Source organism: Perognathus longimembris, chromosome 10, assembly GCF_023159225.1.
Source record: "Perognathus longimembris pacificus isolate PPM17 chromosome 10, ASM2315922v1, whole genome shotgun sequence".
Lineage (NCBI taxonomy): Eukaryota > Metazoa > Chordata > Mammalia > Rodentia > Heteromyidae > Perognathus > Perognathus longimembris.
Genome location: NC_063170.1, coordinates 70,031,120 through 70,058,250, shown reverse-complemented (window position 1 = coordinate 70,058,250; position 27,131 = coordinate 70,031,120). Strand labels below are relative to the sequence as shown.

At 55.2% G+C, this 27,131-nt stretch overlaps 1 protein-coding gene across 1 annotated transcript; it reads left to right on the top strand.

Moving 5' to 3' along the window:
• On the top strand, nt 1-27,131 carry C10H3orf20 (chromosome 10 C3orf20 homolog). The gene is made up of 15 exons (XM_048356321.1): nt 1-497; nt 1,282-1,419; nt 3,287-3,406; nt 4,300-4,441; nt 5,208-5,486; nt 9,683-9,832; nt 10,988-11,108; nt 12,852-12,983; nt 18,369-18,492; nt 20,766-21,015; nt 22,805-23,108; nt 24,110-24,217; nt 24,634-24,776; nt 26,350-26,484; nt 26,951-27,131. The coding sequence occupies exons 1-15, from the start codon at nt 41-43 to the stop codon at nt 27,045-27,047; spliced, it is 2,700 nt and encodes an 899-aa protein (XP_048212278.1). The 5' UTR covers nt 1-40; the 3' UTR covers nt 27,048-27,131.

Below are 27,131 nucleotides of genomic sequence, written 5' to 3'. Positions count from 1 at the left end.
AGTATCACCTAACATGGCGTGCGCCCGGGCAGCATGAGCCATGGCGAAGGGGAGCAGGCAGCGGTACCTGGAGTACTCCGCCATGGCTCCCAGGCTGCTGGCCCGCATCTGCAAGCTCATGGTCACGTGCCGCAACGCGGGCATCACCATCCCCAAGGGCATCCGGAACATCTTCGAGTTCACGTGGGAGGACCTCGCCGCTAACCCCGCGGTGACCGCCCCTGCCAGCATCGCGGGCCTGGAGGCCGCCTTCGGCCCGCCCCCCGTGCCGCCCGTGGAAGCCGTCCAGGCGCAAGCCCCCGCCCAGAAGAAGCCGGCCGCGTCCGCACCGCCGCCCTCCGTGGTGCCGGCCAAGCAGCCCAGCGCCGCCCCTCGCACTCCCTCCCGCCAGGGGCCCTCGGGCCAGGAAACCCTAAACAGGTTTCAGAAGCAGTCCATCCACCTCCTGACCGAGCTCCTCTCCCTCAAGATGAAGGCCATGCTGGAGGCCGTCTCTGGTAAGGCCGCTCCCGCAACCCCCCCCCACTTCCAGCCCACGGGCGTGCGGGCTCACCGTGGCCGCCGCCGCCGGTGACGGTGGAGCATCCTTGACCTGGAATGATCTCCTGATGGGTGACACGGTGACACACTGCGCGCCCGACGTCCTGTGGCGAGTGGCAGGTGCACTCGAAATACCGCGTGAAATTCCCTTAGGTCTGTGGTCAGGATGTACACACGCCATCAGTGAGTTTCACGCGGACGTGGGTCCTGCCCCCAAAGAATCTGATTACCTGTGTGCAAATCCCAAATCCAAACCACTGCTGGTCCTGGGGGTGGGCGGCGGCCATGGGCCTGCTGGGGAACTGGACTCCTCTCCACTGCCCTGCCGGGAATCACCCTCGCCCCTCCTCGGATCCCCTTCCGTCTCCCAGCTCCGCGGAGCTCAGGCTGGCGGGCTGGCAGTGCGGCCGTGAGGGTTCGACGTGCTGGGGAGGGAGAGCAGCTCAGGAGTTTGTCATGAAGAGGGTCAGCTAGCACCAGGGGGGCGGGGGGAGGTCCGAGCGCAGGTGCCTCCAGCGGGAGAGCCCCGCAGCTCACTGCCCGGCCCGTGGGCAGGAGGAGGGGCAGGGTGGGCAGGCAGGGAGGGCAGGGCCAGGGCATGCGGCCTGGCGGGTCTTGACAGCCCCTCCCCTTCCGGCATGAGGCCCGCACGCTGCCCGTCTTCCCGCTGGCTGGTTGCCAGGGTCTCGTCCCGGAAGTGCCGCCCCTGCCTTCCTCAGGCCTCGGTCCTTCCTTCTGCAGGCGCCAACCCCCTGGATATCACCAAGCGCTTCATGGAGGCCAGCCAGCTGCTCCATCTCAACGCCAAGGAGATGGCCTTTGACTCTCTGCTCGGCACCATTGGGAGAAGTGGCTACAGCGCGGCGCACACAGGGAAAGGTGGGTGCCTGTGCCCCCCGCTTCAGGCCGTGTGGGCACAGAGGCTGAGGCAGAGCCCCAGGGGCCCTCCAGGGCTGCTGGGGAGCCGGTGAACGGCGCAGCATCCGTGGGGAGCAATCCAAGTGCCCGCTGGTGGGAGACTACACACCCCACAACCCATCAATGCCCCAAAATGTGCCTACAGGGAAACCCCTTGAGGCAGTTAGCACACACTAGGAAATGAATTTTGAAAAATGTGTCTCTTAGCTGGATGTTGGCGATGGTATGTGCCTCACCTCCTATTTCTGTTGCATTGGTTATTAAAATGAACTTCCCAGGGGGCTGGGAATGTGGCCTAGTGGTAGAAAGCTTGCCTCGTATACGTGAAACACCGGTGCGATTCCTCAGCACCACATGTATACAAAAAAGGCCAGAAGTGGCACTGTGGCTCAAGTGGCAGAGTGCTAGCCTTGAGCAAAGAGAAGCCAGGGACAGTGCTCAGGCCCTGAGTCCAAGCCCCAGGACTGGTAAAAAAAATAATAAATAAATGAATGAATGAATGAATGAATGAATGAATGAATGAATGAAAATAACTTCCAGGTGAGAGGTTGGTGAGCAGAAAGGGTCACAGAAGTGTGGATGTCCTCTTGCTGTAAGACTTGTTTCCCACACTGACAGGGTTGCGGGGTTTCCCTCTCCATCTTTACCAGGACTGGTTCTTGTTAGTCTTTATCCATTGACATGAAAGTAGAAGGAACTGCAAGTTGTTTTAGTCCCGTGCTTGGATCGCTAGCTACAGTCCTCATTTCCGTGTTTTGTAATCCGAGTAGAGGGCGTGGTTGCAGTCTGGGTTTATGTGGTTGAGTTTGCCCTTGGCCAGTGTGCTGTGATGAGTGGATTGCAAAGTCTCTCGTGTCAGTGGTTTGCCTGCCCACGGACACCACCATCTCTGGGGAAAGAGTGAGCAGTGGTTTGGTGAGGTTTGCATCAGAAGGATGCGGGTTTTGGACGGGTGAGGAGAGTGCTACCTTTCAGTTGGGCAGCGGTCGTAGAGTAAGAGGTTCCGAGCAGGAGGGTTCGTACCCTGGAGGAGATGGGCACGTGGTTGAAGAAGCACCTGATTTCCATGCTGGACAAGGAGGGACAGCTGGCTCTTCCTTTCCCCGTCTCCAGCCCAGAGGTCATTCTCCCTGCTGTGGGTGGCACACGCACCTTTCCATTTGCCCGTGGGTAATGTCACCTTTTGCTTGCATGCTGCTTCCTGCTCTGGTGCTGCTGCACTCCTGAGGTTATGAGGAAGTGGACGCACCGTAGCAGAGCCCCTTCCAACATGTCCCTTAATAATTTGAGCTCACCCACTCATCGAAAACCCCTTCCTCCCACCATATAGTTGTTTCGTAACATTAGCATCATATTTGCATCCTATACTATTAAAGCAAGTCTGTATTTACATTTCATCTTAAAAGCAGTTAAAATTTATGCCAGGCATTGGTGGCTCACGCCTGTAATCCTAGTTACCTAGGAGGCTGAGATCTGAGGGTGGTGGTTCAAAGCCAGTTTGGGCAACAAGTCCATGAGACTCTTTTTTTTTTTCATGTAGAGCAAAAGAGTTTATTGCCAGCAGGGCCGGCAAGGCCAAGTTCCCACAGAGGAGTAAAGGAAAATGGCCTCCATGAGACTCTTAATCCCAGTTAACCACTGGAGTTGGAGCTGTGGCTCACGTGGTTGAGCGCTAGCCTTGAGCAAAAAAGCTCAGGGACAGCGCCCAGGCCCTGAGTTCAAGCCCCAGGACTGGCACATATGTACACTTACAGAGAGAGAGAGAGAGAGAGAGAGAGAGAGAGAGAGAGAGAGAGAGAGAGAGAGAGATTCACATCTTTCTCTCCAGAGTCCCTGGTGAGCATCCCTGTCATGGGAGTGAACTCTCCTTACCAGCTCGTCTACCAGTCTTCCACTGCCTGCCTGAGCTTCTCCCTCTCCACGGTAAAGGAGACCAGGAAGAAAACAGGTAAGGAGCACTCACAGCGAGCTCCAGGGCGCCCCTGGTGGTGGTGCGGGAGGACGGCAGCCTGGGAGACCCGTGTGGCTGGCGGGGTGGCTGGGCCTGGAGACCTGGCCGTCCTCGACCCTGCGTCTCCCGCTCACCTCAAGCCAGCTGTCCCGTGCTCACTAGCGTGCAACGAGTGGAGAGCTAGTATCCGACCTGAAACCCAGCAGACCGGGTTCTGTGTCCTGGTTCAGGGGAGTGGGGGGCAGGCGGGCACGCAGATCTAGAGCTCCGTCCCCCCCGCCCCCCCCTCGGGAAGAAGGGCTTAGGGGACGAGCAGGCCGCAGGTGGGAGCACGCGGGAGAACCGCGTGCGGCAGCAGCACGCCTGTCAGGGAGACGGGGGCTCCAGACAGAGGCGGACCTCTAGCATGTGCTGAGGACGGGCTGGGCGGGGCGGGCTGGGCCAGGAGGGCGACAGGGCGAAGAAGCGGGAAGGCTGGAGACGCACTCACTCCCGCCGTTCCTTTCCTCCCCACAGACATTGGAGGTAAGGCTGGAAGCTGAGAAGCGTGGAGCTGGCTCTGCACCCCGCAGGCGGCTGGCTATGGCACTGACCTTCCCCGGCCCCTCTCTCCTTGGTAAAGGGGAGGGAGGGGTCTGTCAGAGGCTTTCCTCCTCTCAGCGCCTCTTATCATGACCCATAATGCCTCCTGCTTGCTCTCATCTCAACTCTTAAATGATGGGCCCGAGGCGTGGCCACTGACCTGCAGAACGCCGCTGTGCTTCAGGAGTGAGCCGTGCACTCTCCCCCCTGCGCATCGGCGCGCCCGTTATCCTGCCGGCCTCCTCACCCTGAGGTAAACGCGGGGCTGGAGGACACATCTCAGGTCCTCCCCCTCACCTTGCCTCCAGCTCCGGGGAAGGTCAAGGGCATGGAGGAGATCCTGTCTCCAGGCCCAGGCCCGCTGCCGCGCGTGAAAGCCTTCCCTGAGATGGAGATCAACGACCCCTGCCCGGAGGCCCGCGAGATGCTGCAGGAGATGTGTCGCCACATGTGAGCCAAGAGCGGGGGGCGGGGGGCGGTGAGCCCTGGGGTGCACCCCTGCAGACCTTCCCACTTTGCCACCCACTTGAGACCCCAGGCAGCCGGGCAGTCGGGCGCGCGCTGGCTTCCTGTACGCCATGCTGCCTTTCCCAGGATGCCTCTGTGTGGCAACTGGAGGTCTCATTCCTTGCCCAAGTGTCAGTTTCTTAGCATTATCTTCCCGGACGCTCTACCAAAAGGAAAACAAAACAACAACAACAAAAAAAAAACCCACTATCTCTCAAAACAAAAATTTACATAGGTGATGCACTATTTACGATTTTGTGAGTATTCTATTCAATGTTCCTGCAAGGGGCCAGACAACAGATTTAAAATATATAATCCATATGTGTCTCCTTGGGGGTGTCTGGGCCACAGCATGGGTCGAGGGAAGCCACGCAGCTTACCTCTGTTCTGTGATATTCTAGAAGCTTCTTCGCCCTGGGGGTGTGGGTTGGAGGGAGGAGCACTCTTCAGCTGCTTGGGGCCCTTTCTGTATAAGCTTATTGCTTGGGTTCTTGCCCAGGCTGGGCTTCGTGAGTCTTGGAGGAGCATGTCAACCCTAGGCTTCCTCCTAAAACACCCCCTTGGGTGTGAGGGGCACTAGTGGGGGGGTGCATACTTTGGGGGCCAGGATGGGAATTTGGGTGCCAAGGAGGGATCGTGGACAGCCTCCCTGGCCAGGGAAAGCCAAGTGGACTGAAGACTCACCACTCACGGGTCTCCTTCCCCGCAGACAAAGTGAAAAGGCCACCTTGAAGGGGAAGAATTTCTGCCACCCCATGATCTTACGCACCTACAAGTCGAAGTCCACCTACCACCCAGCGTTACCCTCCAAAGGGGATTCTCATAGCCAGGGAGCCCACCACTCGCCCCCTGGGGGGACTCAGACCCCGACCTCCACCTCCCACCAGCCCGCCAGCCACCATTCCCACGGCGGCTGGCAAGACACGAAGCCACCCAAGAAGCCCCTCAAGTTCCATCACTCTTTCAACGATGGGTCCTCCTTCATTTAATATCCTTTTGCTCGGTGCTACCCTTTCTCTACTGCAACTTCGCCCCTGGGAAGGCTGGGCCTGGAAATAACCTCAGCGGCGTCTGGCAAGGCCTTGCCCTGTGGGACAGTAAGCGTTTGTCCGCGTCAGATTTAGGAGGTTCGGAGGAAGATGGCCCAAGTTTTAAGCTTTGAATTGAATTTAGCGCTGATCACCAGGAATATACCAACCCCAGCTACCTTAGTGAGATGCTGGGAGAGAGAAGGCGAAAGACAGGGTAGATTCTCTCTTGTTTAGAGTACAGTGACTGGTCAACCATGTGGCCTTTGAACTTGTGTCTTGGTCAGATTCACCGTAGGCTTGTATATGTGCATCTGTAACACAGAGCTCTTACCCTATCACAGTTCTTGGAAAAGTTCTGTTTTGGAGATTTTATATTTCTACAACTTCATTAAAGATTAATGACATTCCTGAATATTACTCTTTAATTAATGTTCTATTTTGTATGGCCTATCAGTAATTAAATCGCTGATTTAGAATCTTTATGCAAACTATTTCTATTCTCCTATGCATTGTCTTAATTCTTCCTTTATTTAATTATTTTGTCTAGTTGGGTAGCTTTAAATAACTTTGGCTTACCTGAATATAGATAATATCCAGAGAGACCTAACAATTCTTTTTCTAAAATTCACTGATTATATGATGGAAAAGTTTTATCTGATAGCGGCTTTTTCCTTTGATTTATAATGTTGAGTTATCATAGATTTTAGAGCCTAAAATGTGCCTTACATGTATTATAAACATTCAGGTGTATAAACCTTAATTTTTAAATGATTTTGGAGGGAAGTAGAATTTAAGCAAAATTTAAGTATAAATCTTATGCATGTGAAGTATGACTGCAAGCTAGAATGAAAGAAAATATTTTCTTGCATTTAATCTCTTTATCAGAGAATTTTCTTTTATTTAATGCTTTGCCACTCAACCATTTTGGGAAGTCTCAAATCCCAAGCATTTTACGTATTTTGTACCATCTTGCCTTTTAAGTCCTTGATCATTTATTTGTTACATTTTAGAAAACTTGTAGCTTGTTTCATAAACTGTTCACTTGCTTATGACTGATGCCAGGCTTTGACTAATAAAATGCAGGCTGTTTTCCCGCAGTGTTGGTGTATTTTCAGATGGCCTGTCTGCTCTCTGGGGTGTCAGCCCTCCTCCCAGGCCGCGTGACACAGAAGCGCTTAGCTCTCAGTGCGTTCTACAGGTGGATACACAGATTCCAATATCACTGTCCAGAGTGACTGTGCTTCTCATGGTGAGATCTCTCTGTCAGTGTCCATCTGTCTCTCTTATGATTTAATAAAGTGTTAGGATTTTGTTACTGTTTAAATTCATTTGCTATTCTGGTCTTATCAAGGAATCACTTTGGTTTAATTACTCTAAGGAAGCCCAAGGGTTTGAAGGTTCTTAGTTTTCTCTGGCCTCTTCTTTCTTAACAGTAAATCGATGATTTTATGTAGCTTTTTTTTTTCAATAAAAGATGCTTTTTAGTGTTGGCAAAAAAACAAAGAGGTTGGTGGTTGTTCCTAAGTGCTTGGAGATCTTTGTTTCCCTATTCGTGACCCCTTGTGATCTTTGCCTACTTCATCCCAAAGGTTCTCGTCCTCCATCAGGAGTGCAAGCTGTCAGCTCCACCTGCGCTGCCCGTGCGCCCCGTTGCTCCGTGGCCGAGGTGTGCCTCGACCTGGGCCCGTGGGATCCCCTACCTTCCCCTCGGGGAGAGGACAGGTGTCTGGGATTTTCCCAGTGGCTCTGGCAGAGGCCAGCAGGCTGGCCAGGCTGGCCGCCCGTGACCTCTTGACGGAGATGGGAATTGAGAATTGAAGTGCTCTGTCAAAGACGTCTCATTGTTCCTCTGGCTGTGACTGAATCCATTCATCACATTCCACTTGGCGCTGCCTCCTCTCCCTCCAGTCTGGAACACAGCACGCTCCTTTGTGGGCAGCTGCTGCTTACATCTGGTTGTGGGGCTCCCTGCTCCTCCTCTTCTGACTTTCCTCAGTGATCTAAGTTTCTGTCAGAGGGACCTGAGATGGGTGTGGCTTGGAGGCTTTTGTTCCCCTCCCCCCCGGCCCTCCACCCCGTCCCAGAATTCCCAAGCACCTGTGAGAGGGACTGTGGTCCATTGCTGCTGCATGTTTGGCTCATATCTCAGCAGTGACTGTACCTGACAATCCAGTTCCTCTTTGGAAGTCACGAGAGGCCAGGGCTATAGGCTAAGTACTTGTGTGACCCTGCACATAGCACTTCATCCCTGTGCTTCACTTTTCTTGATTATAACAAAGAAATTTCATGTTACTGTGTCCAAATGGCCCCTAGGCACAGGTGCCTGTTTGGAAAACACGCCCTTCACCTCATGACTTCTGTAGACTGTTGGGGTCAGATGCTGGCTCTGTACCCACGGTGTGGAGGGCAAGACTCTCAAACGGCAATGATCTCTCTCCTTGTGACTTCAGTTTATCAGCATCGTACCTCAAAACCATCCCAGTGTCCCTTCCACTCATTCACTCCAGGGGGGTCAGTGCGCCCCGGAGCGTTGACTTATGTGCACCCACTGTCAGGGAAGCCACACATCTGTCCACAGCCTTGTCTTTTCAGAGATCATCTCTGGAGGAACGTGCGTTCATGTCCTTTGCTCATGTTTTCTGTTTGTTTGCCAATCCTGGGGCTTGGACATTGCCATTTGAGCCACAGCGCTCCTTTGGCCGTTTTCTATATATGTGGTGCTGGGGAATTGAACCCAGGGCCTCATGTATATGAGGCAAGCACTCTTGCCTCTAGGCCATATCTCCAGCCCCCTTTGGTCCTCTTTTGATGGAGTTGTAAGTGCTCTTTATGTGTTGTGGATATGATGCCTGTATCAAATATGTGATATGTGCATAGTTTTTCCGCATAGTGACATGTCTCTTCACTCTCTTGATAGCATCCCCTCTTGAGACACGGAAGCTTTGAACCGGAAGGGGCTGGAGCTGCCTGAGATGTGGACCCTGGCCTCACTTGGTCTCAGAGGAGAGCATGCTCTCCACTGCGCCCAGACCCAGTAGTTTTAAATTTTCATGAAGTCTAATTTTATTTTCTCTTTTCCCCTTTGGCCGATTACACTTTTGGTTCCTAGTTTAAGAACTTACTACCAGTCGGGCGCCAGTGGCTCACACCTGCAATCTTAGCTAAGCAGGAGGCTGAGATCTGAGGTCACAGTTTGAACCAGCCCAGTCAGAAAGGCCCTAAAACTCTTATCTCCAAATAACCGGCAAAAATGCCAGAAGTGAATCTGTGGCATGAGTGGTAGAAGGCCAGCCTTGGGCACAAAAGCTGCCATGCCCTGAGTTCAAAAAGTCCAAGATCATGAAGATTTACCCCAAGTTTCTCCTGAGTTTTAGAGTTATAGCTCTTCAAGGCCTTTGATATACTTACTTTTTTTTTTTTTTTTTTTTTGCCAGTCCTGGGCCTTGGACTCAGGGCCTGAGCACTGTCCCTGGCTTCTTTTTGCTCAAGGCTAGCACTCTGCCACTTGAGCCACAGCGCCACTTCTGGCTGTTTTCTGTATATGTGGTGCTGGGGAATCGAACCCAGGGCTTCATGTATTAGAGGCAACCACTCTTGCCACTAGGCCATATCCCCAGCCTGATATACTTACTTTTTACATGTGGTGTGAGATCAGGGGCCGAAGTCCATTCTTTTGCCTGTAGTTGTCTCAGTGCTGTTTATTGAAGAGACTGTGTTTCCTCCCACTGAATTGCCTAAGCACCTTAGCCAAAAGCACATTGGTTGTAGATCTACTTTCAGACTTCCAAGTCCATTCTACTGTTCCAATCCGTGCCTCTCCCTCTTGCCTGAACCACACTGTTTTAATGATTGAAGCGTTGTAGTAAGTTTTCACATCAGTAAATGTCGTGAGTCCTCCCAACTGGTTACTCTTTTCCCCAAGGGTATTCTGTAGTTTTGAGGCTCTTTGGAAGTGCCTGTGGATTAGGGTCAGGCTCTGCAAGACTGTGTAATGGTCTCGTGGGATTAAGTGTTACTTACATGCGCCAAGTGTAGACAGGGCCTTTAAAGACGCAGAGTGGTGCACCCGGTGGCTGGCCCTGTGCTTTGCCCTGCCGGCGTGTTGGGGATGGGAGAGAGTTTGTCGGGAGTTCTGCTTGACCACTCCCGCCAGCTATCCCTCGGGAAACATGGCTGTGTGTCAGATCCCCACGTGCTGCAAGGGGCGGAGCATCACCTGCCTCTTCAACGACATCCCTCACTTGTTCCTGGCGCTGTTCAACGCTGAGGGCCAAGGCTGCGTGCACTACAACACAAAGGCCTGGTGAGGGGCTGCGTGCCTGGGGTAATGGTGGGGCCAAGGAGCTCTGGGGAGTCAGCGTCTGCAGGGACCTTGGTGCTTTGAGGCCCGGCCTTTGCCAGTGGCTCTGTGTTACAGCCAAGGAGGACGGCAGCTCAACTCCTCCTCCCTCTGGTCCCTCACACCAATGTCTTGACTGCTGGTCGGATTCACTCTGTGTGTGCACGTGCGTGTGCATTGTGCACACGTGTGTGTGTTTGCAGGGGGTGCTGTGGATTAAATTTAGTGGTCAGCAAGTGCTCTACCACTGAATCCTCTACCCCTGTAACTTAGGCCCTTCCCCTCCCTTTCATCACCCCCATAGTCCCATCCGATTATGAAGTTATCAAGGGATTCATCCACTCATTAGGTCAGTGCCCTCATGGCATAGAGTTGTCTCTGGGAAAACCTAGACACCCGGGAGAGGGCTGGGGATATGGCCTAGTGGCAAGAGTGCCTGCCTCTTATACATGAGGCCCTGGGTTCGATTCCCCAGCACCACATATACAGAAAATGGCCAGAAGTGGCACTGTGGCTCAAGTGGCAGAGTGCTAGCCTTGAGCAAAAAGAAGCCAGGGACAGTGCTCAGGCCCTGAGTCCAAGGCCCAGGACTGGCAAAAAAAAAAAAAAAAAGACACCCGGGAGGCGTTTCCGGTCACGATGGCAAGTTTAACCATGAAATGTGGCTTCTCCTAAGAGAAGTGCCTCTTCTTGCCAGGCAAACGCTGACTTTGTCTGGCTTTTCTCAGGTAGCTGTGGGGGAAGGAAGGGCTCACTGTCATGTTAGAGAGGCTCCCGTTCCCTTTTTGGTGCTTGGTATTCTGGGCTCAGCCTTCTAGGTGACGGAATAAATCTCATTTCTTCCCCTTTGGAGTGTTACCTGACACTCCACTATTTCCCCCAGCCTGGCCTTCCCTCCGGGCAGCCATGGTCGCACGAGCGAGTGGGGGGGGGGGGGGAGGGGCTCAGCAAGGCTGCCTGCCGGGGGGGGGGGGGGGGGGGCACCGTTCCCCAGCCTGGGCCCGCTCCCCAGCCCCGCCCGCCCGCCCGCCCGGAGCGTGGATGGGGGCGGCGGCTTCTTGCCGGGGGCGGCGGCTTCTTGCCGGGTCCGGCAGCGGCTCCCTCGTGTGTGTCTCCCAGCTGCCCGTACATTTTGTTCTTCGACGAGGAAGGCGGGACCACCAACGACCCGAAGGGCCACACAGTCCACCAGTGGAGCTGGGCTTCCAAGACCGAGACTCTGCTCTCCCTGGAGTACAAGGTAGGGGGGGCAGCCTGTGCTCGGAGCTCCGGGCTCCTTCAGCGTCCCCGACGGCGGCGGGCTCGGTGGCCACTGCCAGCCGCCACGCGGGCCTTTCGTGTCCCACCAGTACCTTTGATCATTTTTAATATTGTTATATTTTTTTATTGTGAAAATGTCCTTTATTTTTGTAAAGTAATAGTTATAGCGGTTGAGAGCTTTATTTTTAAAGGCTACTGATGACAATAATACAAGTGAACAGCTTCTTTTCTTTCATGCCGGTGCTGGGATTTGAACTAAGGGTCTTAGGCTCTCATTCATCCTTCTTGTTCACAGCTGGCGCTCTACCCCTTGAGCCAGGCCTCCAGTCCAGCATTTTGCGGGTTCACTGGAGATAATGGCTCGCTAGACTGGTTTCTGCCTGAGCTTGTTCCAAATTTTAAACCCCTGGGTGTCAGTCTCCTGAGTAGTGTTAGGATTACAGTGCTAAAGAGTCTTGCAGTGTAGCTCCGGCCGGCCTCAGACCGGGGTGCTGCCTCCCAGGTGCCGCGCAGGCCTCGGCGTGGGCTCCCTTGCCTCGCTGTCTGGCAGTGCGCTGCAGCTCGCCGCTTTCTTCCCTGGCGCTGCACGGCGGAGGTCTGCGCAGGGCGATGGCCTTGCTTTCGTGCCCGGGCTGGCGTGGACCACGATCTTTCTGTTGATGCTTCCCGAGGTAGCCGGCGGGGCCGCTAGGCCACGCTTAGTCTGTCGAGATGAGTCTTGTCTGGGATTTTGTCTGGGCCGGCCTAGCACTGCCATCCTGGAGCTGGAAGGACAGGCCAAAGCCCCGCTGTGCCCAGTGAGGAGTGAAGATGGTGGTTGGGAGAGTCTTGAGAACTTCTGGCCTGGGAAGGCCTTGAACCAGGGTCCTTCTGACCTCTGTCCCTCGAGTAGCCAGGCGTACAGCATGAATCGTCGTTGGCACCAGCTCCTTTGTTTCTTGAAATGCAGATCTTCTGGCAACAAATCTGTTTTTGTTGGTGGTGGTGGTTTTTGTCAGTCGTTGAACTTGAACTTAGGTCCTAGATGCTGTCCCTGACCTTTTTACTTTTATTTAGGGCTTGCTGGGGTTTTGTAGTTTTTAAGAAAGGGTTCTCATTATGTTGCTGGGCTGGTTTCAAACTCTTGATCCTCTTACACGGCAGCTTCTCCAGGGCTGGGATTATAGACACGCACTACTGTGGCTTACTGAGCTGGTTTGCTTTTGTTAAACCCCAGTCCTGGGGCTTAAACTTTGGGTATAAATACCATTCCTTCACTTTTGTGCTCAAGGCGGATGCTCTAAGCACTTGAGCCACAACTCCACTTCTGGCCTTTTTTGTACTTCAGTGGAGATAAGAATCTCATAGACTTCACTGGCCAGGTTGGTTTTGAACCATGATCCTTAGATCTCAGCCTCCTGAGGAGCTAGAATTACAGGTGTGATCCAGCAACAACCAGCTCATCCCTAGCTCAGCCTGGCCCGCCTCAGGCTGACCCCACACCCTGCTCCTGTGTGTCTTCACCAGATGGTTCCAAGCTTGGGTTTGAAGGGCGGGAGTGGAGGAGGAGATGGGAACTCTGCTGCCTTCTCCCTGAAAGCTAAGTTCCAGCATCAGAACCTGAATAGGCTTGCAAATGTCCAGCCCCCAAGTGCCGGGGGTTGTGCTTTGGGGTGGGCTGAGTAGGCTGGGCAGGACGGTCCAGGCCAGGGTTCTCTGAGTGCTGCTGCTGCTGCTTGTACAGGTGAACGAGCAAATGAAGCTCACAGTGCTGGGACAGGACTCCATCATGGTTACCTTCACCTGCCTGAACGAGACCGTGACGTTCACTCTGTCAACCAAAAACTGTCCCCACAGCATGACGCACGATAGGCGGGTAAGACTCCGGGGCAGACGCTTTCTGGGCCAGCCCTTGCTCCCATCCCCTGGCAACAGGCCAGGCCCTCTCCCTCCGCCACCCCCTGTCCCGATTGTTAAGAGACTTTCCGAGGCAGGCGGCAGAACCCACGTGGACTGGCGTAAGCGCGAGGAGAACAGGTTGGTACAGTAAACCAAGAAGCTGTTGAGTTGTGGCTTCAGGTAACAGGATCCAGGCCCTCACGTGCTCCCACCGGAGGAAAGCTCTCTGCTTTCTGAGATTTATTCTCAGTTCCCTTTCGTGTTGGTGACAGGAGGGCCAGCAGTATCTCTGGGCTGTTATTCCCCCAGCCCCGGCGTCAGTAGTACAGCAGTGGAAGTGTAGCGCTGTGCCTGGTTGGCATGAATCTGGGCCTTCCCAGCACTAGAGGGGGGGAAAAGGGAAAAGAAAACTCAAAGGAAAAGTGCTCACCTCAACACTGCTGGGCTCTGTAGGCTACCGTGGCTGCCACAGTCCCTGTGGCTGGCCAAGGGGTATATGTTGCTCCAACTAGACTTGAAAATTCCCCACGCATTCCGGGGTGCAGGCATGAGATGCGCCCCTAATGAGCCACCTCCGGAAGCAATGAGACAGGAGCGTTTTCCTGAGGGAAAGGCGGGCACTGACTGCCGGGAGGAGGAGGAACGGTGCTGGTCAGAATAACTAACTACCCATTCACAGTACCGATGCTGTCCCCGGCTTTTCCTGCTGAGACAGCCTTCCTTCCACAACTCCTCTCTTGACCAATCTTCTCTGCCAAACTGGAATCTATAGGATTTTTTTTTCTACTGCTTACTAAAGAACTGCTTCAGATTGTGTGATTGCCTCTTACTGTTCGCAGGGACTTTGTTCTAGAATCTCCCACAGATAGCAAAATCTGAAAGAGGCTTAAGTCCTTTCTATAAAATGATGTAGTGTTTGCATATAACCTGCACACACTCTCCTGTGTACTTTAAATCACCGCCTACATTGCTTATAGTACCTACTACAATGCAAGTGCTATGTAAATAATTGCTCTACTATATTATTCAGGGAACAACATGAAAAAAAATCTGTACAAACTCAGTGTAGATGGCAGTAAATTATTTCTGAATATATTGGATTCATGATTGCTTAAATCGAAGGATACAGAACCCACCAGACAGAAGGCTGATTTCTTTCCTGGTATTTGTTGGGTAAAGGAAAATCCAGCAAAGACTTTAAAGTTCAGATCTTTCATTCAACATCTTGGAGAGAGATGGAGAGTATGAAGAAAATATCATCCCTGAACCTTGAATGCAAGAGAGAATACTTGGTATAAAACTGGAGTCACCGAGGGCTCCTTTTGATGAGTTGGATCACTGTGGGGTGCTTTTCATTGGCTGCTAGTAGCATGAACAGGAGCAGGGGAGCCGCACATCGTAGTTTCCCCAGAGCCAGTCCTAGTTCCTGTTTACCTGGAGGAATTATAAAGAAAAATTCTGTTTACCACTCAAAACTGCCTTGGGTTGGGTGCCAGGGCCTCACACCTGTAATCTTGGCTCCTCAGGACGCTGAGGTCTGAGACTCCATGTTCAAAGCCAGTTGTGGCTAGAAAGTCTATGAGACCCTTACCTCTAATTAACCAGAGAAAAACAAAAAGGAAGGGCTGGGGATGTGGCTTAGTGGTAGAGCGTTTGCCTAGCATGCATGCAGCACTAGGTTCGATTCCTCAGTACCACATACACAGAAAAAGACGGAAGTGGCACTGTGGCTCGAGAGGTAGCCTTGAGCAAAAGAAGCTCAGGGACAGTGACCAGTCCTGGAGTTCAAGCCCCAGAACTGGCAAAAAAAATGGAGGTGTTTCTCAAGTGATAGGGCATAAGCCTTGAGTGAAAAAGCTGCGACAGCACCCAGGCCTTGAGTTCAAGTCCCGGTACTGAGGGCTCGTAAGCGATGGGGACTTTTGTCATAGTATACTACAAGCTCGCAAACTCTCAAGGCTGACAGAGCCTGCCAGGGACATGTAGCCCTCTGCTCGAGTCACACAGGAACCCGGGGCAGGCTTTCGCGGGCGACAGAGCTTGTCCCAGGGAGGCCTGTTGTGGCGGAACGCATCATGCCTGCTTTTTCCATTGCATTTTTTCCTTTTCTTTTTTCTTGGTCCAAGACTGGGGCTCGAACTCAGTATCTGTGACAGCTTTACCAACTGAGCCATGCCTTCAACCCCTTTCCGTTGCATTTTAATTTCAGCAGCATCTCGCCTTCAGTAATGTATTAACTAATTCAGTCAACATTTACCAGTACTTGCACTCTGCCAAGTTGGCTGTTGGTGCTGTTTATGACGGAGCCTCACCTTCCCAAGACTGGAATAGTTGGAGGCTACGGGGTAGGCTGAAAGCAGGTCCCCCAGGTAGTATCTATGCTGACTAGTGCGTGGTGCACAATTCAGAGGCCACATGGGAGCTTTGGAGCATGAAGGGAGGAGGCGTGCATCCAGGAAACTCAGATGCCCGTGAGTGCAGTCTGTGCTAGTTACTTCAGAGAGAGAAGTACAGCTCAGCAGTGGAGCAAGTGTTCTAGCATATACCGGACAGGAAGAAGAAAAAGAAGGAAGGAGGCGGGGAAGGAAGAAAGAAAGATGGAAACGAAAACAGAAAAGAAGGAGAAGAAAAACTACAGGATTTAAGTCTGTACTGAGATTTGGTTGGACACGCTATGTCATCGTATGAGGTCATGTTGTTACATTGCTTGAAAATGTTTTCCTTCTGAGCTCTTTTCTGATTATTTCTGTGTTGCCTGAGGTCCAGGACATAAGCAGTTAAAGACCTCCATGAACAGCTGAAGGAAGTCCATGTAGACAAAGGCCTAAGCCTGGGGAACCCCTTCTGCAATTCAAGCTGATTATTTTCTTAGTCTAGTGCCACCATAGCAAGCTCGAGTTAGAGGTTCAGAGGCGTGTTGTCCTGTGACGTTACCACAAGTCACCCGTGGCTGTTGAACCTTTGAAACATAAGGAGTCTAAATTGAAAAGAAGTTTTGGTAAAAATGCATGCTGCATTTCAAAGACTAATTGTGAAAAGAGAATGTAAAATTTCTCAACAATTACCTATTTTGATTATTTCTTTCTTTCTTATGCTGGTAGTAGTGCTTGAACTCAGGACCTGGATACTGGCTCTTAGCTTTTTTGCTCACGCGGGTGCTTTGTCATTTGAGCCATGCCTCCACTCTCATCTTTTTTTGCTGGCTAATTGGAAAAAAACAAGTCTCATGGACTTACTGTCCAGGCTGGCTTTGAACTTCAATCCTTAGATCTCAGCCATCTGAGTGATCACAGTCTTTATTTCATGAGAAAAATAATGCATTGTTAGGATGACCTTCCCAAGTGTTTTAAATGTAGGTGCTCATGATTTAAAGCTACTGTGCATTGTTTATGCTGGACCAGGCTGCTCTAGAGGGCAGTTTCCATAAAGCAGCCCTCACCAGGGGTAGCTGGTCAGAGCAGGGGGCTGTAACATGATTGCACACTGCACAGTAACTCAAAGAGCGTGTGTGTCTTAGGGATATTTAACAAGGTTAAACATTAAGAGAGCCTCAGAAGGCTGTGCCGCATTAAAGGTGGTAGGCGTTGCTAAAGAATGGAGAGGCCTGCCTTGTCAATAACATGTGAGGATATAACCTCACATGTTTGAGAATGTGGGTATATGCTACCATGTGTATCGCAACTTGCTGACTAGAGAAACAGAAACAAGTAAATATCCTGAGTTCCTGTGAGCAACAGGCTTTCCAAATGTTGACCATAGCTACCTGGTGAAGTATCTCAGGATACTTTTTACAGGAACCCCCTAGGCTCAGACAATCAGCTCCTCTTCGCTTCTTAGACCGGGAGAGCTACAAGGAGCAATAGGGTTTGCCGAGTGTTGGGGCTGGGAAGGGATCACCGGGCTTGCGCCAGGCCCTTCCCTGGCTAGGCTTGTGTTTCGCATCAATATGGTAATGTGTACAGCCGTCCAACTGTGGCAGGCTCCCATTCTGAGCATTCAGAATCTATCCAACGCTGTCTGTCCTACGTGAGTTCATTTAGGGCTTGGCTCTGCAAAGCGTGTGGCCACCCAGGCGGGCGGGGGGAAGGGTGGCGTCCTCCCGCACGGCCCCTGTCATCGGGAAGCTGGTTAAACGCTTTCCCCAGGTGCCCGTCATCCCAGAAAGAGCCACCCATCATGGTGACAGGCGGAACCGCAGCCCCCGCTCCTACAGCCCGAGGCCTCGGTGGCGACAGCACTCGGGAAGCAGGGCAGTGCTCCGATTTAAAAGCTTTATTAGCCTGCAGTGCTGCTTCACATCCTTTCTGGAAGCGGGCTGGGTATAAATTACAAATAAATAAATAAAATTAGCCAGAAGCAGCAGCCGGGACCAACACTCGGAAGAATGATGGAGGCTTTGCTACCAATTGGGGGCATCCTTTATACGATTGTTACCTGCAGAGGAAAGAACAGGGAGACCAACTTTGCCTTCCCAGAAATCTGCTACGCCCCCCTTACCCCAGGCTTTAATTCCACATAAGGTCTTTTTTTTTTTTTTAGCATTTCCATTATGTTAACTGAGAGATACAGAAAGCATAGGTCCATCCTTAGGGAACTGACAAAATTTAGGGATGAACAAAGTAGCCATAAAGCTGACCTGGCAGGCGGAGCAGGAGCAGGTGGCTTTGGCGGGGGAAAGGAGCGAAGGCTTCCTGGAGGAAAAGTCAGATCCAGCTCTAAGGAACTCTGCCATCCGAGCCTGTTTGTGCAGAGTCTCGGATGCCCTAGCTGTTCAGAGCAAATGCTAGGCCAGGTTCCCTAGGAACCAGGCTCTGCAGTAGAGATGGGTGTGCAGAGACCTGGGGACAGCTGGGACTAGGTGGGGGAGGCTGAGTGGCAGGGCTGCCAAAGCAGAGGCCTCCACGGTCCCACAGGGAGCCGAGAAGCAGAGTGGGGGCTAAGCCAGGTTCAGGGCCTGGGCTCCCGCGCACCTTGGTCACCAGCCAGGCTCACTAACCTTGTCCAACGGCAACTCCTCAGCTGTGAGCTGTGGCAGCTCCGGGGCTGCCGTCTGGCACTCGCTACAGGGGGAAAGGGGCAGCAAACGGTCTGGAAGGCCCTTTGTCCATCCAGTTACTCAGGAACGCAAAGCATCTGCACAGCCACACAGGAGACAGTTCTGTCCAACAGTGTCAGGAGGACCTTTCGTGCTGAGGACCTCGGAGCCGGCGCTGGCCCGTGTCTGTCACCAAGGGCAGAGGGACAGAGAGGTGCCCCGAGGAGGCAGGGACGGCTGCGCACCCCCAAACCACAGCAGGTCCTGCTGAGAAAGCAGGCAGCTCCTCCACGCGCCGATGACCACTGCCCCCCACTTCTCCTCCAGCTGACCCGCAGAGTCACCATCGTGGATGAGAAAATACTGAAGATGAACCGAGCTCTTGCTGAGATCAAAAAGCGATTTCAGAAGACAGTGTCTCAGTTCATGAACTCCATCCTGGTGGCAGCAGGTAAGGCGCTGCTGGATGAAGAGCCAAGTCTTCCTGAGTCCGCCATTGCGTGCCTCAAGTTTGGTGTTGTCACCTCCCGTCCCCGGGACTTGCGGGTGGGGGTGGCAGGCTACTTCCTCGCTTAAGATGGCATCCCTGGGCCCCACTCTCTGCCAGAAATCTGCCCTGGGCCTCGAGTTTGGGAATAGTGAGCGGGGCTGACTCAAGTTTGCAAGGTCTCTCCCTAAGCCTTAATGTCTCCACTCCACGTTCTCAGGTCTCTGCAGTGTCTTTGTGTATCCATCCTAACCCCTCCTTCATCTCCGTACAGCCACCTCCTTGGTCTGCTGTTCTCTCTCCCGTAGTGAAAGATCTCAGAGAGCAAACTGCAGGCATCTCATTCGGCTGTTCCTGTAGGCATGGAACACGGTGGCCTTGGCAGCCTTCCATGTGTGGGCTTTCCTCCTCGCTCTGGATGGCCCTCAAAACTAGGGAACCTCTACTGGTACACCCCCTAACGCTCTACTCCCTGCCACAGCCCCTCTGAGGATCTGTACTCCAGGTCCCCCTGCGCCTGGAACCTGTGCTCCATGTCCCCTAACCCCTAGGAACCTGTGCTCCATGTCCCCTAACCCCCAGGACCCTGTGCTCCATGTCACCTAACCCCCAGGAACCTGTGCTCCATGTCACCAAAACCTCAGGAACCTGTGCTCCATGTCCCCTAACCCCCAGGACCCTGTGCTCCATGTCACCCCTCCTCTCCCCAGGAACCTGTGCTCCATGTCACCTAACCCCCAGGACCCTGTGCTCCATGTCACCTAACCCCCAGGAACCTGTGCTCCATGTCTCCTAACCCCCGGGAACCTGTGCTCCATGTCTCCTAACCCTCAGGAACTTGTGCTCCATGTCACCTCACCCTCAGGAAACTGTACTCCATGTCACCCCTCCTCTTCCCAAGGAAACTTTGCTCCATGTCACCTAACCCCCCAGGAACCCATGCTCCATGTCACCTAACCCTCAGGAACTTGTGCTTCATGTCCCCTCTCCCCAGGAGCCTGTGCTCCATGTCACCTAACCCCCAGGAACCTGTGCTCCATGTCACTTAACCCCCATGAACCTGTGCTCCACGTCACCCTCTCCCCAGGAACCTGTGCTCCATGTCATCTAACCCCCAGGAGCCTGTGCTCCATGTCACCTCACCCTCAGGACCCTGTGCTCCATGTCATCTAACCCTCAGGAACCTGTGCTCCATGTCACCTCACCCTCAGGACCCTGTGCTCCATGTCACCTCACCCTCAGGAACCTGTGCTCCATGTCACCTCACCCTCAGGAACCTGTGCTCCATGTCACCTCACCCTCAGGACCCTGTGCTCCATGTCACCTCACCCTCAGGAACCTGTGCTCCATGTCACCCTCTCCCCAGGAACCTGTGCTCCATGTCACCCCTCCTCCCTCAGGAACCTGTGCTCCATGTCACCTAACCCCCAGGACCCTGTGCTCCATGTCACCTTCCCCTGTGCAGTGGGTACTGCATGCCCCACACTCCAAATCTGTACTTCATGCCCCTCCCCCCAACCTATAGTCCATGTCACCCCTCCCCCCAGGGGCTGGTTCTTTATGTCACCTGCACCCAGGCCTTGTCCCTACAGATTAGTTCCACCGTCTCTCCTAGGTACGTTCTGAGACCTCCCTAGCAGAGTGGCTCACACTCCGCTCCAGGCTTCGTCTGCTCCTTATGCTGTTCTAGCTCCCTCCCTGGCCTTGGGAAATCTGTCCTCCCCTCCTGTGGTTCTCGGAGGCAGGGAGGCCGGGCTCAGTTCGTCTGTCTATGCCTAGCCCCCGCATTCATCACAGGTGTGCTAAGCGAGTGAAGGAATGAGCGATCCCTGGCCCCAGACACTTCTCCACTTAGAACATAAAGAACACAACCCCACAAAGGCAGCGGACGAACTGGGCCTCCGTCGGGAGTCGTGGGGGACTGCACTCTGGGGGGAAGGGGCAAGCCCCAGGCAGCAGGGCTTCGGGGACCTAGCTTCACTGCTGGGTGCTGTGGAGAACGCAAAGCTGAGTGAAAGGCCGTCCCCACTGGGAGCCAAGATGGAAGCTGGATCCTGAGAAAGGATAAGAATGAGATTTCTTCACCCTTAGTTTGGCCAGCGCGTTGTGATCTCTGACGTATATTAAGTTGGGGCCTGGTGCTTGTTGGCGTTGGAGGAGGCCAGGCCAGGGGGACCGCTGCCCGGCCGAGGGCGGGCCGGGGACTGTGGGGGAGAGTGACGCACCTCTCTCAGCAGGGCTGTTCACCATCAAATACCTGCCCCCAAGGGAAGACGCCGACGTGAGCTGGCTCAAGACAAAACCTGGAACGCATTCCGAGCGAGCTTCCAGGCTCAGTATAAGCGGAGAAATCCCCTTCCGATCCCAGTCAACCCGACAAGAATCTGTCGTCGAAGACGCTTTGAAGGAAGAGGCCGCAGCGCCTGCCACCGCCACTGCCCGGAAGAAGAACCTCAGGATGCATGCCACGGGCGCGGCCACGGCCAGGTGGGCTCCGTCCTTGATTTCTCCCGTAGTTCTCGTGCTGAGCTGAGCTGATGGGGCGGGCACCAGGCCTCTAGGACGGGCAGATTAGAACCCCTTTTAGAGCTCAAGTCCTAGGAATGGGGCAAGATAGGAGTTCTACACAGGAACCAGAGAAATCATTTTAGATGGCGAGTCCCCCAGTGGAAAAGGCAGTTTTCTTACAGTATCCTGAATGCCGGGCCCTACACCTTCATCCTCCTAATAGTTGCTGATCTAGTATTCTCTGTAGCTACAGTTTCATATTCTCCAGATGTCCTGTAAGAGGAATGATTCATGTTCAGCACTTAAATCTAGCTTCCTTCACTTAGGACATGGAAGACCCATCCATACGTTTTTACATGTGTTGCTAGTTCTTTTTATTTTATTTGGCTTTTTGGGTGGTGCTGGGTTTGAACACAGAGCCTCATGCTTGTTAGGCAGGCACCCAACGTGTATGTATGTATTCACACATATTATATGAATGTATGTATGTATATATATATATTCACACACATATTATATGTATGTATGTATACACACACGTGTGCCCACACACTCCAGCCACTCTGGCCTTCTGGCCTCCTCTTATGTGCCTACCTCAGAGCGTTTGCTCTTGCTGTGCCTTCCTCTGTGATCTCTTTTCCGAGAGCCACAAACACCTCCCACTTGGTCACTTCCTGTGGGTCTGTTCGTGTCGCCTCCCCAGTGAGCCTGTCCCCCCGCACCTTCTGCTCAGCACTTCCCAGCTTTGCTTTTTCTCCCAAGCCCTGCCCACTTTGTATCTTCCATACGTTGTTGTTTATCTCACCCGCTAGAACATAGGTGCTGGGAAGTCTCTGTTTGGAGTGTTTCACTCAGTGGAGTGAGGCCGAGGAGGGCCCGGCCAGGTCGTAGATGCTCCGTTGGGGTTGACAAGCACTCATGCCCCTGAAACACCGCACTGGTTGGGTCCAGGGGGGGAGTAAGCACAGCCAAACTTTAAAGTGCTGCTGTGATTTTTTTCTCATTACTATGACGTCGCATAATGCCTAGTGCTTTTCAGAGCCACAGCAATTGGAATGTACATTGTCCTGGTTAATTCTGTAAGAGCCCTGTGCAACAGGCAGGGTGTAAGTATTCCCATCAGAAGACTCTCGTTGGGGAAGTAGAGTGCCCCGCGTTTACATAGTCAAATGACTTTTGGCCTTGACCCATCGTCCTCCTCATGTCTGCCTCCTGAGTAGCTAGGATTACAGGTGGGAGCCCCTGCACCGAGCTTCAGCTACAGTGATTTGACACAAGTGTCCAAGCCCAGGAAACTCTCCGTGTTGGAGGAGGGCTCCCGGCGGGGCCATGCCCGTCAGTGCCTTCAGCCGGGCCGTTCACAGCTATTGCGTTAGCCTTCGTTCTGTACTGGCAGAGGCCGCAGAGCAGTCGGAGGCGAAAGAGCAGGCTGTTCTCGGGTCTTTCCAGAGCGTGGCTCCGCACGCGGCCCTGTTCTGAAGGCGGTCGTGTCCTGACGGGCCGGGGCTCGCGCAGAGGACGCGCGGAGGGGAGGCCGGGGGGGGGGGGGAATGACGGGGGCTTGGACAGGAGAGGCAGGGCAAATGTCAAATGTCCGGGGCAAGCTTGTGGGAGGGTTTGGGGTGTGGAGAAAGGGCTGAGAAGGAGGTGTCAGCTCCCCTGCAAGGCTCAGGGAGGGGAGGGGACCCCCCCCCAGCCCCAGGCAGAGCCGCTCTGAGCCCGGAGCAGGGGCTGGGCAGCTTGGGACGGCTGCCGTGCTCTTCCCCAGGCGCAGAGCCAGGAAGCTGCACAGCCCCACGTGGTGGGCGGCCTCGCCCTACGACTGCCCGCTGGTGCTGCGCAAGCTCATCTGCAAGGAGGACGTGCGGGCGGGCTGCAAGTGCATGGTGAAGGCCCCGCTGGTGTCGGACCTGGAGCTGGAGCGCTTCCTGTCCGCACCCCGGAACCCCAGCCAGGTGCTGGTGTTCGGGATCCTCTCCAGCCAGGACCCCACCAGCACCGCCCAGCTCCAGTGGCTGCTGGACACGCTGTACAGCCACCGGCAGCAGGGCCGCGCCTCCCCCTGCATCCAGGTGGGTCCCGGGCCCCGGGAGAGGCCCGACGGGCCAGAGCCAGGGCCCCGCTGAGCAGAGCCGGGTGTCCCCCCAGAGGCCTGCCGCCTCCGCTCCTTTCCTCCCTGCGCCTCGCACACGCTCGCCTTCCATCGGCAAGGTCTGCCCTGCCTCTCATCCTCCTGCCCCAGTGTCAGGTCACATCAGGGCAGGCGCCTCCTGCGACCCCTGAGACAACGCCTCAGCACTGTGGTGCTTTCCTTCAGAGCGCTTGCCGCACTGTGGGGCCGTTAGCGCTGTGACGGGGTCGCCCCCAAATCACCAGGGCTCGGGACGCGCTGTCTTCCCAGCCTTCTGGGACGCGTCGTTCCCCACCGTGCTCGCGCACGTTAGAGGCTGACGGGGACAGAGGCCCTGCGCGCCTGTGACCCGAGTGTCCACCTGATTCCTCTCACTCTGGCCTTCCAGCCGTGGTCTTTGAGCCACGTCTCCTCTGCGGGTGCAGAGTTTGCACGCGCACCCCGGTGTGAGGGTGTGCATAGACCCTGCCCCCAAGGACCACTGCCCACCTCTGGCCCGCACTCCAGTTCAGTCAGAAGGGCCCCGGAATGGCAGGCGTGCTCAGGTGGCCCAGACCAGGCACCGCCACATGAACGGGGGGTGGGGGGCGGAGGAGGGGGGGTAGGACCTGGCCTGCAGACTGAACCGGATTTCACCGTGACTTAGTACCACCATCGCCTAGGTCAGAGCCATGCCCTAACGTCCTTGTTCCCAGATAGCTGCATCTCTGCTTTGGTTCTGGGTTTCACCTTTTACGCTGAATGGAAAGGCAGGTGGAGTGAGAGGAAAGGCGGGTGGAGGGAGAAGGCAGCTCGCCGCTGAATGACGGGTCTGCAGCCCTCAGGGGGAAGGGGAAAGGGCTTGACCCGACCAGGCCCCACCTGCAAGTCTGGTTTCAGTTGGGGTCCTCACGTTGGGTTTGAGGTTTGGGGGTGACCAGCCCCCACGTTTCTCTCCCACAGTGCCGGCACGACCCCTACCGCCTGCTGCGGTACGACCTGAACAGCCCCCTGCACAAGGAGCCGCCCCTGCTGGTGAAGAAGTACTCTGTGGTGCAGGGCATGGTGCTGGTGAGCTGGGGCCCCCCAGGGATGCACCCCAGGAGGCCGTTAGCCACTTCCCGAAGCCTCACCCTCACGCCGCCCGCCGGGAGAGGGGAGGGCAGGAGCAGCCCGGTCCCCTCCCTCCCTCTCAGCCTGCAGCTCGGGGGCGGGGGGAGGCCGAGGGGTCAGCTGGTGCTGAGTCCAGAGACTTGGGTGGCCCTTGTCATTGTCACTGGGTGGGTGGCGCTCCTGAGATCAGGGGAGACACTCTCGTTGGCCCTGGTCTCCGGGAGGGCTATGTGTGCAGGGACATTTGAGCAGGGTCTGAGAAGCTGGAGGAGGGCGGCCTTCCTTCCCCAGCCCCGCTCTGAGAGGCGAAGCCCGAGCCCCATCCTCGCGGGGCCCCGCCGCGCTGCTCACCCTTCTTTCCTGTCTGCTGGCAGATGTTTGCCGGGGGGAAGCTTCTGTTTGGGGGCTGTGTTCTGAATGGATATGGCTTCAGCAAACAGAATCTGCTGAAGCAGATCCTGCGGGCTCAACAGGACTGCCAGCTGGGCTACTTCCTGCCAGACAACTACAAGTTCAGGTACCTCCGAGAGGAGGAGGAGGAGGGCACAGTGCTGGAGGAGGCGGGCCAGGGACTGTGGTTGGGGTTGGGGGGGAGGGAGAACTTGGGTGGGGGAAGCAGACGGGGCCAAAGGCACGGAGAGGGGGAAAAGGGATGGGAGAGGCACAGGCACTAATAAGTGGGGTGCACGCAGGACAAACAGAAGCCACTTGGTATTTCTCCATTTTCCTGGGTTGTTAACATGGAAGCAGAGGCCCCGTTGTCTGACCTTGACCTTTTCTCTCATTTGTTTCCCGCACAGTCCTTTCCACAGTGCTCAGGCCTCACCTTTGCGGGGTAGGGACTCTCCACTTGAGTTACAGCCCTGTTGCTTTCTGCTCTGGTTACTTTCCAGCCAGGGTCTCCTATATGAACACTTTGGGCCGCTGTCCTCTATTTAGGCCTCTGGCATTGTGAGGATGGCAGGTGTGAACCCTCACATCCAGCTTTTTTTTTTTTTTGCCGGTCCTGGGGCTTGAACTCAGGGCCTGAGCACTGTCCCTAGCTTCGTTTTGCTCACGGCTAGCACTCTGCCACTTGAGCCACAGCGCCACTTCTGGCTTTTTCTACATATGTGGTGCTGGGGAATTGAACCCAGGGCTTCGTGCGTGCGAGGCAAGCACTCTTGCCACTAGGTCATATTCCCAGCCCCACATCCAGCTGGTCTTGAACCTGCCGTGCCCCAGACTGCGCTGGAACCCTGAGCTTTGCACTTTCTGCCTCCCCAGTAGCTACAGGTGTCAGTCACCACGCTGGCTCGTTATCGCTTTTCAGAACTAGGAGATTGCACTATTTCTTGAAGAATGAGCCCTACCCTGATCCACTGTACCAGCCAGGCACCTCATTCCGTCTTTGACTTAGGCACCAAGCACCCCGACCTTGTGCTGTACCCCATCTCCACAGCAGTGGGCGTGCCTCTCCCGGTCGGCCGAGTGTAATCAGGCCAGGCACTGTAGGTGTTGAGTGAACGTGGCCATGCGGCTAGACAGCACTGAGCACGGGTGCCTTTGTCCCCAGGTGTCCCCCCATGGCCTGTCCCTGGGGCTGTTGCGCTGCTCCCACAGGGAGTTGAGCAGCAAGGCCTCCTGCCTCTGGAGAGCTGAGGCTCGGGTGGGGGCTGGGCCTCACCCCGCTGAAGTCACCCCGGGGCCCAGTCCCGTGACCGGAGGCCTGCGCGTTCCCGGCACGCGCCCACCGCGGCTACCTAGGCTTGCGGAGCCCAGAGCGCTGGCCCTCATTTCATGGTGTCATTCTTTGGCCCCGTCTGCTTCTGGCTCATGTGGGGGGCCCCGCCCCCGTGGGCATCGCCTGTGCCCCCGCCAGCTGTGCGGTGCGGCCAGCCCCTGCGGGAAGGCTACCCACCTTAGCAGAAGCCAGGGGAGTGGTCTCTGCAGCCCCCACCCCCACCCCGGTACTCAGGGTGTCGGATCCCCCCGCCTGCCCCTCAGCGGGAGAAGCACTGGTGCCCGTCCCTGGAAGAGCTGGAACCTGGAAAGGGCGGCCTCTGCCCCTCTCAGCGCTGCCCATCCCCCCCCCCCCGCCTCCTCCTCAGTGTGACCACCTCCCTCTCCGTCCTGGAGAGCGCCGACTCCGCCAGGAGAGCCATGTCCGAAGACCTGGAGGGAAGCTTCTCTTCGGCCCTGGGCGAGAAGCTGGTGGAAGAGCCCTTCCCGCCCCAGGCTGACAAGTGAGTGTCCCCTCGGGCCTGGGGCTGACAGAGCCGCCCCTGCACAGGCCCCGGGCCACGTGTGCAGACCCCAGCCTCGCCCAGGTCCAGGTCGGCCTCTGGCAGGAGGCCCATTTTATGGAACCTGTGCCCAGAGCCGCGGGCACTGTTCCTGGTGGTGAACGCACAGCCCCAGCCCGGTAGCACTGAGCCCCGCCTCCCCGCTGGAAGCCTGCCCGGCTGGGGGCGGGGCGGGGCTGGGGGCGGGGCTGAGGGCGGGGCGTGGGCAGAGGTGCCTCACAATCCCAGTGCCCAGGAAGATGGAGAGGCAGGTGGGGAGTCGTGGGCTCACAGGGGGCGCCGCCCGGGTTGGAGCAGCCCCCCCCCCCCACGCAGCCTCCTCATGGCGAGGGAGGACACCCCCACCGCAGCAGGCCTGAGCTCCCAGCCCCTCCCCAGCACCGCCCCTTCCCATGTTCCTGTGTAGGTTGAAACCACCCGAAGTCGACGCGCAACTTGCCAGCAAGCAAAGGAGGGGCAGTAAGAAGATCACCCCCTCGAAGAAGCAGGGTTTGAAGAAGTGACGGCCCCACCTAGCCGGGCGAGCAGCGCGGTCTCCCACCTCCTCTAATAAACCCTCCTTCCTCCAGGCCTGGGTGAGGCCGTGG

What these genes read in the sequence shown, in the direction of transcription:
- C10H3orf20 (XM_048356321.1), top strand. Translation starts at nt 41, where the DNA reads ATGGCGAAGGGGAGCAGGCAGCGGTACCTGGAGTACTCCGCCATGGCT. An exon ending in TGCTCTCCCTGGAGTACAAG is followed by an intron (nt 11,109 to 12,851) that starts GTAGGGGGGGCA and finishes CTGCTTGTACAG; the next exon opens with GTGAACGAGCAAATGAAGCT. An exon ending in TGGTGCAGGGCATGGTGCTG is followed by an intron (nt 24,218 to 24,633) that starts GTGAGCTGGGGC and finishes GTCTGCTGGCAG; the next exon opens with ATGTTTGCCGGGGGGAAGCT.